Raw genomic sequence first — 14028 nt, forward strand, 5'->3', positions numbered from 1 at the left:
ACTCGAATACATCGGAGTATTCGAGTGCGCATACATGTGTTCGATTCTTGTTGCACCCGAACATGTATATGTGATCTAGCTTATTATAATTTCATGCTCAACCATTGGTCGGGCTATACTTATGTGTTGACAAGTATTTTGTATGCGAGCAGGCCTACGTAATCGAATGAATGGTATGTATTCGAATTACCCTATTGCAATCGAGTTTAACTTTTAATCAGACCATCATGTAATCGATTAAGCATTGTAATCAAGTTCTGGCCTTGTAATCGAGTATATGCAATGTAATAGAACCACCATGTAATAGATTAAGCGTTGTAATCGAGTTATGGCCTTGTAATCGAGTATATGCAATGTAATCGAACCATCATGTAATCGATTAAGTAGTGTATTCGAGTTCCGACCTTGTAATCAAGTATATGCGATGTAATCGAGTTCCATTCACGTAATCGAGTCTTACAATGTAATCGAATGGCCTCATTGTATTCGATAAGGCCATTGCAAGCGAACTTAATCAGTGTAATCGACTATGAGAATTGTAATCGAGTTTGGATCATGTAATCGAACAGAAGCATTGTAATCGAACGAGTTGAAGCTTTTTGGTCCGTTTGTCACTATTCTTATGATATTTCATGACTTTAACACTTTATTAAGGTTCGGGTTAAGTCCATTTTAATCATCAAGTTTGCAACTTTATGACTTATCTAGACCCGATCTACTCTAGGGTTAAGTTTCATAGCAAACCGTTCATAAAAACATAACCTTTAAAGATAAAGAACGTACATTTACTCGTTTTTAGGTTACGATTTAGCTTGATTATGAACTACAATCTTGTATCTTACTTGTTTATCCAAGCTTTACAAGAATCTAGGCTCGGATTTTGGTCTTTGATCTTCCTCTCACTCAGGCCGTATATGGTGGTGTTTATGTGTGTGTGTTTTGAGTGTGTAGAGAATAAGATGAGAGAAATGAGGGTTTTAGGGTTTTAGAGAGGTTTAAGGGAGTATTTATAATCTCTTAAGCCCATGGACCTAAGGCCCACCCCATCCATTATTCTATATATTCCTACCTAACTCCATACTCTTTATTATATTTAATCTTAATTAAATATTAACACACGTTTCACAAACATAAATATCCTTTATTTATTATTATTGAATTTAGGATGTTACATATGTCACATTTTATTTTTACATAAAGTTATTTTTTATAAAAGATGAAAAATATCTTCTGGCATCATTCAAATTATGATCAAACCTCCTCCCCCAAAGCACTCTCCTAATCAAATTTATCATTAAGATATTCTTAAGAGTAACCTCCTCATTGTAGTATAAATAAAACCCTACTCTCACCCCTTTTATTCTTTACACTACTCTTTGAAATGTTCAAGAGAATTATTTCTTTATTTATCCATTTCAAAGGTAGGATTTTAATTATTCAAGTCTTCTTTATCTTATTTCTATTCATTTTAATTCTTGTTCATACTAGTTAATAAAATGGTCACATGACCATAACACAATCATGTCTAGGAATCCACATAATCCATACCCCATGGTGTATAGGGTGGATGAGACAAAGAACACAAGGAGATGATCGATTATACGAAGCTCACACTTAAAGCGGTCTCACATCTTTATTTTTCTGTTTTGAATCGTTATTTTTTAATTCAAAGGACCCAAGGATTTTTGATGATATATGCTCACAAATGTTATATAATCATATCCATAAAATTCCATAATTTTATTTCATCAAAATCCTTTTTGAAATCGTTAAAACGTTGCTTCTAGCAGTATTTCAGTTTTGACATTAGATATTACCGTCAAAGAAAGAGGCATATCTTGTTCATAACAAACTGAAAAATTGCAATACCAAATTCTATGATACACTTCATTGAAATATTGTTCTAAAACTATTTTTACGCATTTTAATTCATTTGTATGAATTCACAATCAATATTTTATAAACAATACGCAGATTCGTACCCTCTGATTTAAATGGCTGTTTTGACCTATTTATGTTACGAATTTGTAAAACTTTTCTAAATGAAAGTTGTTAAAAACATTCTAATTTAGTGGACTAGAAAGTCTTGATTTATAATAATTTTTTTTGATATTTTAAATACCTTCAATAATACATAACAACTTCTTGTACAAAAAACTGATTATGTATTTCATCTTCCTTTTTGATCGTTTCCTCGTTTTTTTTATCTTATTATTTATTCATTTGATTTAGTATTCTTTAAACTTTACAATCCCATCAGTTAGTTTTAAATTATTATATTTTGTTTATGTATAGTTCGTGAGGTTTGATCGTTCATTTTCTTTAACGTGCTTTCGGTTGACATTTCAAGTTTAGCTTTAATCTCAAAGGTGAGTTTCTCACACCCCCCAATTTAACACTTTTACACATTTTGAGGGTAGCATATATATCCTATCAAATCAATTGTTTATTTATTCATTTACAAAACTATAATTCGCTACATGGACTTGTGTGTTTACTTGATACTTGCTCAGAATTACTTGCACATGGATTTCTTCAAGAAAGTATGATCATACACCCCCTTTGCACTAAGGACCTTGTTGTTATGAGTGGAAAATGGCCTCATTATCCAAGTACGTTGGTTATTACCATTGGGAAAGGACCTTATTTGCTTTTCACAAGTTTTCATGGAATTGTATGGTTTTTATGTATTATATCAAACTGTGTGAACTCACCAACTATTATGTTAGTTGACATTATTTTATATATATATGTACAGGTGCTTATTAGAGGATGAAACAATAGAAGACACTAGACTTAGGATTATTAATATGTTTCATTTCCTTGTAACTTTCTTATTTGCAAATCAACTTGTTATTTGATTCATTAATGAAATAATGATAATATTGTCACTTAAAAGTGTTACATGTGTTTTGAACAATCTGTACGTCACACTTGGGCGTATTCCGCTTTAGCCAGGGTGTTACAAGAAGAATTCAAGTCTTGAACATGCTTAGAAATTCCGAATAACCGGCCCTACTCGCCTGCTCGGTAAGTCAGTTTTTCCCTCTACTTCTCAAAATGACAAAAATTCAGGACCAAGCCTTAAAAAAGCGTTACTGAATTTCATATTTCGGACTATAAGCCTTTGAATTAATGAATTTCAGATTTCACAATCAAGTTTTTCAAATTTAATCTTACAATCGATTTGGGGGTAGGTGAAATAAAATTTAATCTTCATCTTTAATACATCAAAAGAGAGAGGCGTTGTAACCAATTGATTTGAAATATGCGAGAATGAATGATGATTAATTGACCTTCAGTTATTGTGCAGGCAGCCGCCCACGCTTGCTCAAGCAATACCCATCTTGTATAATTATAATCATGCCTTTTTTTATATTTTTTTAATGTTAAATGTCATAAACGGGGATCAATTACCGGAAAGGATGTCGAGGCTTTCTTTTATTCAACCTGGTGGCCAACAGTTCCATAAAAACAAATACAAGTCCAACTGCCCAATTAAGAAAGCCCATATGATATTAAACTTATTTTGGCTGTGGGTCGTAAAGCCCTAACTTGTTTTTGCTGGCATACCCAGGGGAAAATTAAAGTGGCCTCATGTTAAGGCACATGATTAGATTTAACAGGAAAAAAGATAGGCTAACATCATCGACGATAAGAGTTATAAAATTTTAAAAACATATCATGATATGTCAAAATATTTCTTCTTTGACGGAAAGAGTTAAACATGCCAAATCACATAAACCAAAAGCATAATTTACTCAAATCATAACATCTAATATACTATTTTGAAGCTTTCACATTTATGTTATTTTCTTAAAAACAAGGATTAAGTGATGAGAATTTGATGTGTATAAAGAAAGAGAAGGTTATGATTAGAGGTGCACATTTAAACCGGTTAGTGACCGGTTTCTATGTTAGGCCCCGGTCCCGGTGTCCTACACTGTCGTTGGATTTACTCATAAACACGGTTCTAAATATCAGAGTTAATTAGAAATTTCGCGGAATAAATAAAAGTCACCAATTCATTACAAAACATTCAAACTTGTCTTTTAAAATAAAACATAACATAGTTTATTCAAACATCACGATAAGTCTTCTCTGGATTCTTGTCCATTCAGATTCTGCTATGTGCCTCCCTCAAGCTAGCTGCTTCAATTTATTTACCTGCGTACATACTAAAAAGTCTGCTATGCTGTGTGAGTTCTAGTTAAAACAGGTAACATACAATGCATTCACATACTTACTTAGACGTATCCGGAGAACACCGCCCCTTGGCGTTTTGGGGGCGTTTTAGCTTTAAATACTCTCTCAACGTTATGAAGAAAACGCTAGTTGAAAGAATTGATGGGGTCAAGGGAAGAAATCATCCAATGGAACGAGATGTGGTGGCGTTTCCCACTTTATGACTACAGTTAGGCTAACCTTACAAACACATTCTTAGTATATTCTTCACTAAGAATCTTATCAAACCCTCTCTCCTCCATATATATTATACTCTCTCATCAACATCATATTCTCTCCTCAAAAAAACCTCAAGAATCCCTATTGTTGATGCTCTTAGTTTTTCTAAGTTTCTTGCAAGTTACAGAGAGAATTTGCAAAACTTAATTTCCAAAAATAGCGTTTGTTCTTTTTTGGTGTTTCTTATTTTCATTCGACTTTTTTATGAGTTTTTTAGTTGATTTATAAATTTACTAAATGATTGTTTATATGCTAAAAGTCTGGAAATTCTAAATAAATTTTTAACTTCATTTTCTTAAACATTTTAGTTCTTTACCATTTTTTTAGCGTTGACGAGTTTATTTTTGGGATATAGCTCCATATCACATCGACTAAATTCATGTCAACTACAAACGGGATACACATTGTTTTAGATATTATTGTGTCACTAATTATATGAGTATCAATACTATTATGAGTGTCTCATACATATGATTTTGGAACTCATGGTCTTTATGGTAATGACTTCTCTCTATCGAGGTACGGTTTATCTACATCTTACCATTTTCAGACCCTACTAATAGATGCCCAATTGGTGGTATTTTATCAGGTATAATTATTGTTTTTTTGTTGATACCGTAACGAAGCTAACCAATACTGATATGTGTCGCCACAACACTAAACATAAATACAAAGTTAGCTCCGCGCAATGAGCTGTGTAAGCTACCAAGTTAAATTAGTTAGGCATCTAATTTTAAAATTTAATACTAAAAATAAGATTTGATATAAGTTTTTATAATTAGAATGCAATTGATTTACATAAATTTGTTTTATTTTTGTAAAAATGTAAATTTAAAGTATCAATTTGCAAAGAATTAAAAAAAATGTAAAAAAACTGTTGGGTCAAACGGGTCAATTTCATGTGTTTTACCTGATTTTCAAGTCCAAGTCTCATTTGGGTTTGCACCAAAATTCCAGGCTCGTGTCAGATTCAATAATAATATTAACAGCCACTTCTAACACCTCTGTTTTGCAACGTTGAGTCACAACCAATAACAGCCATCTTTTAAACTAGCTTGTCTAGCATATACATAAATAGCCACAAAAAATAGGTAATACTATTAAATATTAAATTAGACTTATTATTATGAGATAGTTTGTATTATATTATATTTAGACTTAGAATAAGGATGTCGACACATAAGTTGAATTTAGGTAGACAATTACAACCGTTATTTGAACGGTTACGACAGCTGTTAAGTGACACAGAGACATCAAATGGGAATAAAATATTGGATAAAATAATACCCATACTTTCCTCTCACGTGCTCGTTGCACAGAAAGCATGTAAAGTGATCTTTCAAATCTGAAAAGTAATGACATGATTTCCCAATGCGGATTGAATTAACTATCCCATGCATAGTCCATTAATAATTAGATATTTCATGCAATTGGCTTCTACTTATAAGAAATGGTGAGTCGCCACGTATCTCTTAGGCAATACACGAGGATGAAAACTGAGAGATAGTAAGGCTCCACGTGTATGACACATGAATCATAATATTAAAGAATTAACCCCAACGTTTTGAGAGTTGCATATTAATTGCAGTGTGTAGAGAAGGTAGTTAGTATCACATACCACAAACTTTTAAATAAGAATGGGTGTTATTTCTAGACAACCTGTTCGATCTGTTTCCTTGCCATGCAGATCACATCCAAGAACCGATAAAATGGATAAGCTTCTGAATATGTTCAAGAGTACATGGGAGTTGACATCCAATCCATCAGCAGAGATTATTTTCAGTGGCTTCTCTCACCTTACAGCCTTGTACGAATGTTTGGAAGATCTTCTCAACACAAATCTCTCTCAAATTTCAACTAACGATCATAACATGAAATGGACAGATGAGTTACTAGACATATCTGTCAAGTTCTTGGACATTTGCAGCAATACAGCTGATGTTTTGTCACGGATTAAACAGCACGTGAGTGAATTAGGGTGTGATCTTAGGAGACATGGAGTGTGCAGCATTGAAAGCATCACTGCCAGATACATTGCATTCAGAAATAAACTGAAGAAGGACATCAAAGAATCAATGGCTAATCTAAAGCAAGTGGAAAGCATTATATGCAGCTGTCCCTTCATGGTATTTAAGGAAGTTGCAGAATGCAACGCTGTTATTTTCTGGCTCTTTCTTGAGTTCTTGGGTGTGCCGCTTTTGAAGACGAACCGAAAATGTAGATGGAAAGCCGTCTCAAGATTTCTATCCAGTGGTAAAGTGCTACCAGAAGAGAAAGCTTATACACATGTCAATGAGTTGCAAAGCCTTGATGATGCACTATTGAGATGCAGTACAAGTGAGAAACATGAATTTATTCAACTTCTACCGAACAAGCTAGAGGCCTTGGAGGCAACACTTGAAGGCATCGACTCACAACTACAATTGTTGTCAAGACGCCTAATTGCAACCCGAGTCTCTCTTCTTAACATGGTCTCTTTTTACTATTCGAAACCTAGCTAGCTCATTTAGGGTGCCTATTTGTAGGTGCATGTATTTTGTATGCTAGATTGAAGCATTCGAGTATAAATAGGATCCCAATTTGGGATGTATGTCTCGCACAAACATTTTTTGATGTACTTAACCAACACATTTTGATCCTCCAGCTTGTGTATAGCATTTTGCCTTTGTTAATTTCCAATTCATCTATTATTTACCTTCCCCAAATATATCTTTTTGTTGTTTGCATGATCCAGCCCTTAGAACACTAAGCGGACCGCCAAATGAAACTTTGAAGATGTCTTATTGATGTTGTCACGAAAAGCTCATATCTAATGGATTACTTAAGATAAAAAAAATCTGAATAAACATGAATACAATTGTGGCAGTATACTTAGAATAATTATTAACTACAAAATCTTATCCAATGTTTTCAATTTTTCATAGGGTAAGATATCACTGTAAATGTTTGATTAACAAACTAATTTTAATACATACTTAATGAACTTCATCATTCCAAAAGAGTGAACGTTAGGGCATGCAATTAACCGAGAGATGCAACCTGAAAAAAAAACACCATGAAAAAGTTAAAAGTACAACTTTACAAGTTTTACATAATAGTAATTGTAAGGCCAATTTTGCTATTAGTCTTTTGTATTTACTCATACTTTAACATTTATGTTGGTTAGCTAGTCGGATTGTTTTATTTGTATGTTTGGGCACGGGGCATGTAATCTTCACATATATTATTAGGGTATGCAACCCTTTAACCTTCGCATATATTATTAGGGTATGCAACCCTTTAACCTTACCTTACCTTTCATAATCATATCCATACATTTAATACTATACATATCATGGTCGCACATACTTCCTTATTCACATACACATATCATACATATTACACTATACTTGCATTAACAATACGTGCAATACCCGGAGGTCGTTCACGTACTGTCAAGCATACATACATAACTATCACAATCGTCATTAAGACATACACTTACCATTTAAGGTAAGTGTATTAACATTCACATCGAGTATGCACACAACCCCGAAAACATAACAAGGAAATGGGGATAGAAACTCACCTGAATGCGGTTACGTTCGCCGTTTATGGTTATTCCTTTCTTGAGCTGTGCACGACTAACTGTATAACAATTACACTTATCAATTAACTATCACTACTCATATCGTCATTCTAGTCTTAATTATTACCCTAAACGAACGGGGTCGGGGGCAGCGCCCCTAGCAGCAGAGTTCTAGGGGCGGCAGCCCCTAGTGGGGTCCAAGAGGCAGAGCCCCTGGCTGGGTTAAGCTGCCATGTCAACTTGAAAAAAATTTATTTCTATTAACTTTCTTAACACATTTTCCATTAGGATTTTAAATCATTTTCTAATTCGTTAACTTCTTTGCTATAACGAATTAAGCTTGATTCGTTAACTAATTCGTTACTTTCATAATTTAGTTCGTTAACTGATTCATCATCTCATCTGATTCGTCATTCCAATTGGTTATCTGAACAAGCCCCGATAAGCTACCTTATTCTTAACGAATTGGCGAGTAACGAATCACCTGATTCGCTATCTGGTTCGTTAGCTGATTCGTGATTTGGTTCGCTGTCTAGTTCCTTATTTGGGCATAACGAATGGGTGAACTGATTCTTTGTTTGGACATAACGAATTGGCGAACTGATTTGTTATCTTTCCTTAACGAATTGGTTAGTTGATTCGTTACCTTACACCAATCTTATCCAGACTTTGACTTAGGGTCAAAGTCAAAATCGCCAAGAACACCATAACAGTCAACTGATCTCAGATTTGCGATTAAACCCCCAATTCTTAACGAAATAACATGATTTCGGTCTCGTTGAACTCGCAATCCTATCGCATACAAACCCCAATCACCCAAACACCAAAATATTGTGTTCTAATGGGTGCGATTAATGCATTCATATTACAAGTTCTTTTAGGTTATCAATTAACCTATCAAACGTTAATGGATTTCAGTAGGATTTGTTGTGTTGGATTCGTTTTTAACATACTAAAACAGATCTATGATTTCCCAAACCAATCCGAGTCTAAATGAACGATTTCTAATTATATACGTACCTTAAATTAACGAGTTGAACTACGAACACAAGGTGATCCTTGATGTAGGTTCGGTTCGTCACAACGTTCTAGCACCAAAAATCTCGGGTTTTCAACTTCGGATCTAGGCTTGGGTTAAAGGATAATGTTTGTGTGTTTTTCCAAGGTGTAGGCTATGGTGTAGAGATGGATAAAATGGAAAGGATTAGGGTTTAAGGGTATTTATACTCCCTTAAGCCTATGGACCTAAGGCTCATTCCATCTCTTATTCCATCTTCTAAAGTCCAAGCCCGCCTTCTATTAGTTGATTATCAAATAAAGAAATTTCATTTATTATTATAAACGAAAGTAGGTAGTTACGAACCCCCCCCCCCCCCCAAGAAGCTCATCCTACACTACTCCTTAGACTCATCAAGTTGATGACTCCAATTTGGCACTGCTTCATGCCTTTATGGCAAGCCATGAGGATTTGTTGCAAGGAAAACTGTTTCCTTCCTTTGAACAAGGAGACATTCCCAAGATCAACAAGAAGGATCTCAAGAAGATGGACATCAAGTATCAGATGACCATGGCTGTTCACAGGGCCTCCAATTTCATGAAGAAATATGGCAAGAACAGCTTCAGAGATTCAGATGGGAATGGAATTAGGTTTGATTAAGAAAAGCTCATTTGCTACATCTGCAACGAGTTGGGACATTTTTCAAGGAATGAATTAATCCACCCATGGCTGAAAATGACATCAAGAGATGTCAGACAATGAAGGTACCAGGTGAAGTGACAAGAAGCCTGTTCCGAGCTACTCCTCAAAACCAAGAGTTCCCATAATCAGCCAAGGAAACACATCCAAAGGGAACTTCGAGTCAAGCTCAAACACAATGATCACCACAACAGTTGAAACAACAAAGCCAGATAGAGAAGATGACCAATTTGAATAGCTGGTCATTCCTCTGACTTTGTTGGGATGGCATTTGCACATAAAGCCAGTACCTCATCAAGCCCAGCTGCTGAAATACCTACATTTGTCTCTAACATTCCCGAGGTACACAAACTTTGCACTCAAACTTGTATTGATAAGGTTATGAACTATAAAACTCATAATGTTGCCCTTATAGATAAAATCTTAGCCTTAAATGCCAGAACGATGATCTTAGAAAAGCTGAAAAGATATTTTCCACTATGATTAAAACTCACAATAACGATATGGCTAAACTCAGTGAAAAAATTTTCCAATCTGATAAACTAGCTGAACATCATGAAAGACGTGTTGTTGAATTAAATGCTAAAACTGAGAAGTTAGAATTAGATTTGGCTCAAAGGAAGATAGCAGTCGAAAGATTTGAGTTAGCATCTGATAAGCTTAATGGAATCATTGGGGCACACATTGGGGTAAGACAAAAGACAAGAATAGGCTATGATAATACGATTGTTCCACCACCATTCAATGAGAATTATACTAGCCTGTCTCACTTAGTTTCAATACCCCACCTGAGGATGAAATGGTCTATGGTATTGGACATGTGCTAAAACCAAAGACATTTACTCCTGTTGTCCCCAAAACTGTTGGTCCCATTCTTCAATCAGTCATTACTAATGGTAGTTCATCTTCTTCGGCAAGTTGTGTAGACGGAAGTGATTGTGTGGAAAAGAACAAGGGTTATGGAGAGAAAAAGATTTTTAATTCACTTTTTGGTTCAAGTGTGAATCTAAAACCATCTTTTGTTAAACCTGTCAGTAATAATAATACATTGAAAAATATTTTGAATGATCATGTACTTTGCGAGAATCTTGATGTTGGCACTTCTCATAATGATTTGAATGAAAATGATGTTTCTGTATTTGATAGTGATTGTGAAACTGTATTTGACGAGACTTTCAGTAATAGAAACGCGCAAGAAAATGTGTTTAATGAAACAAATGTACATAGTTGTTCATCAAAGTACTATAAAGTTGAGGAGGATAATTATAAAAGAAATAGTTTTAATAATGAAAAGGCCAACACATCCAGTAAATATGATACACCACATAGAAACTCTTTCTTTTAATCTACTAATCAATTTAATCATTCTCAATTATATAATCACTTTGATAACAACTACTATGGTTGTCACCAACAAGATTATGTTAATTCATATTATTCATAATGTTTTTAATGATCGAGGTTACAGATCAGATAACCTCTTTGTTCCTTTTCAAGCATCACCATATTTACCACAACACGTATATCATAGTTCTAATGATTTCTATAGGAATACTAGAAGAAAACTTTGTTTTGTTTGTGGTAACCAATCTCACCTTGCAAGACATTGCAAGAACTGGCACAGAAAGTAAAGAGAAATGAACAGTCAGTTTAATCAATCCCGCTCTAAGGCTAGACCAAGCCTAAGATCAAGAAATGATCAAGCAGATAGTTCTGCCAGTGAAATGGATGTGAGATCCAAGCACAAGAAAACAAGTAAACCACATTTTTGGATAACAAAAAAGGAAAGAGCAAAAATGAGTTCTAAGACTAAAAAGTCAAAGAACTCACCAAAAAGAAACCAGAAAAGGGATTCAATGATTGAGAAATCCGAGGATTTTGTTTTGAAACCAAGGAGACAGTCTTGAAAATTTTCTAAAACCATAAAACCTGCACGTGCATGGGTTCATAAGGACTGCTCTTTTGATTCTGACACATCTCAAGACTTCATAATTCGTGACACGAAAATAAAATTTGACAACTTTGTGATCTTCCCGAGACAACTAAGTTTCGGGAACCCATGTCTAATTAAACTGTTAATGTGTGAACAGTCAGTCAAGAAGGTCTATCAACAGTATCTAGTACCTAGACAGTGGCTTCACCAGACACATGACGGGATACGATCGATACTGTTCGACGTTAAACCTTTTTATGGTGGACACTTTTCTTTTGTTGGAGACGTGGGAGGAAACATCACAAAAATAGGAAGAGTGTCAAATGGGATTCTGACATTGATGACGTCAATTTGGTGGAGTAACTGAATCATAATCTGCTTAGTGTCTCACAAATATGTGATCGACAATACTTCACGTTGTTTACAGGAAATGCATGCTTGATTCTAAAACCAAGTTTCAAAGTAAAATTGATATATCAAGAAACGAAACAATCTATAAAAAATAAGAAAAATTATAAAATTACTTTAAACCATTAAATTAAATGATCTGTGTGCAATGCAACGTGTTTTCAGTTTAGTTTTACTATGTTATACTCTTTTTATTTTAAATACTGATGTAGGTTTTGACTTTTGCCAATGAGAATTTATTATACTCTAGTATCTTTTTCAACACCTTATGATCTTTTTTAAAACCAGAGTTACATGTCGCCACTGTAAAAACTAAAAATGCCACTATAACTATCTATCTTCAATGTTCTCTTCCTTTCACTTTAAAATTTTAATGGGTTCAGTCGCCGAAAAAGAATGGGTTCGCTTGTTAATACGTACTATAGTTTCTATATAAAACCGAAAATAGACCGGGTCCGGGCGAACCCGTAACCACAAAGGTGGCTCCGCCACTGTCCCAGTCATACCGAGTATGGTTCGATTCTTCTTTCAACTACCTTGTTTTGATGTGGGGTGTACGGGGCCGTAAACTGATGTGCCACACATATACTTGATAAGTAATCTTCCAACGCCTAGAGTGTTCGTATGCTACGATGTAATTATCGTATATGTGAGGTATGTGTAAGCAGGTACATGAATGGCATGTGAGATCTACGTCTGGCATAGTAAGTTAGGATGACAAATCCCTCTAAACTACTATGGGACCTAGACTCGATATGTGATAGTGTAAATAGGGACCGTGAACCTTATTAGCGTTCCTTATACGGATATTATATAATTGAGCATGCGATCCTTCTATGGAGTACATTATATGGACAATGTATATGGTTCCTTCTATGGATCAGGTATAGAGTTCCTTCTATGGATAAAGTATAGTGGTCCTTTTATGGAAAATATATAGGTCCCTTCTATGGGTAACGTTAAGGATCCTTCTATGGATAATATCTAAGGATCCTTTTATGGATAGTTTATATAGACCCTTCTATGGGTGATTTAAGTTGTTACTTCTATGAATGATAGTAATTGTTATTAGAATAGATATTATGCAATGGCCCTCGATCTTACGGATAATTATAAAGTGTTAGGAATGAAGTTCGGTTAAGCTGCATATTGTTTAAAAAAAACAAGTTATACGATCGTATAGTGTCCATACTATAGTATGGAATGTTCCTGGACAGCAGACAAAGGCTGCGATAATCTGACAAAATGACAAAAGTTGCAGAGCCATACGATCGTATAAGAGCCATACGATCGTATGGATTCCAAGGGTGTGCGAATAAGTCAAAGGGTGAGTGAATAACCGGAGCCTAATAATAATAACAGTCCTCGATCTTTTTAACTAACTTGCCTAGCTTACACTTTAAAGTTTAAATAGCCAAAAAAAAAATAGGTAGCGTATGCATGGTGGAGTATGGGACACAAAACATAATAATAATTATGGCTGACCAATTCGTGGAGGCATATAGTGACTCCAGGTATAGCAACAAGGAAGGACACATCATGATCGCAGCCCCTTAATTTCCAGCAGAAATTAAATGGGAATAAAGTGTTGGACAAAATAATACCCATACTTTCCTCTCACGTGCTCGGTTGCACGTACAGAAAGCATGCAAAGTGATTTTTCAAATCTGAAAAGTAATGACATGATTTCCCAATGCGGATTGAATTAACTATCCCATGCATAGTCCATTAATAATTAGATATTTCATGCAATTGGCTTCTACTTATAAGAAATGGTGAGTCGCCACGTATCTGTTAGGCAATACACGAGGATGAAAACTGAGAGATAGTAAGGCTCCACGTATATGGCACATGAATCATAATATTAAAGAATTAACTCCAACGTTTTGAGAGTTGCATATAAATTGCAGTGTGTAGAGAAGGTAGTTAGTATCACATACCACAAACTTTTAAATAAGA

General features: G+C 34.7%; 1 protein-coding gene across 1 annotated transcript; it reads left to right on the top strand.

The window, feature by feature from the left end:
* Positions 1-6101: 6101 nt before the first annotated feature.
* Positions 6102-6965, top strand: LOC143589701 (uncharacterized). Its single transcript, XM_077070391.1, has one exon. It carries the CDS (start codon positions 6102-6104, stop codon positions 6963-6965), a length of 864 nt encoding a protein of 287 aa, XP_076926506.1.
* Positions 6966-14028: the final 7063 nt, after the last annotated feature.

Source organism: Bidens hawaiensis, unplaced genomic scaffold, assembly GCF_021521415.1.
Source record: "Bidens hawaiensis isolate Kalapana, Puna unplaced genomic scaffold, B.hawaiensis_p1.1 tig00037737_1, whole genome shotgun sequence".
NCBI lineage: Eukaryota > Viridiplantae > Streptophyta > Magnoliopsida > Asterales > Asteraceae > Bidens > Bidens hawaiensis.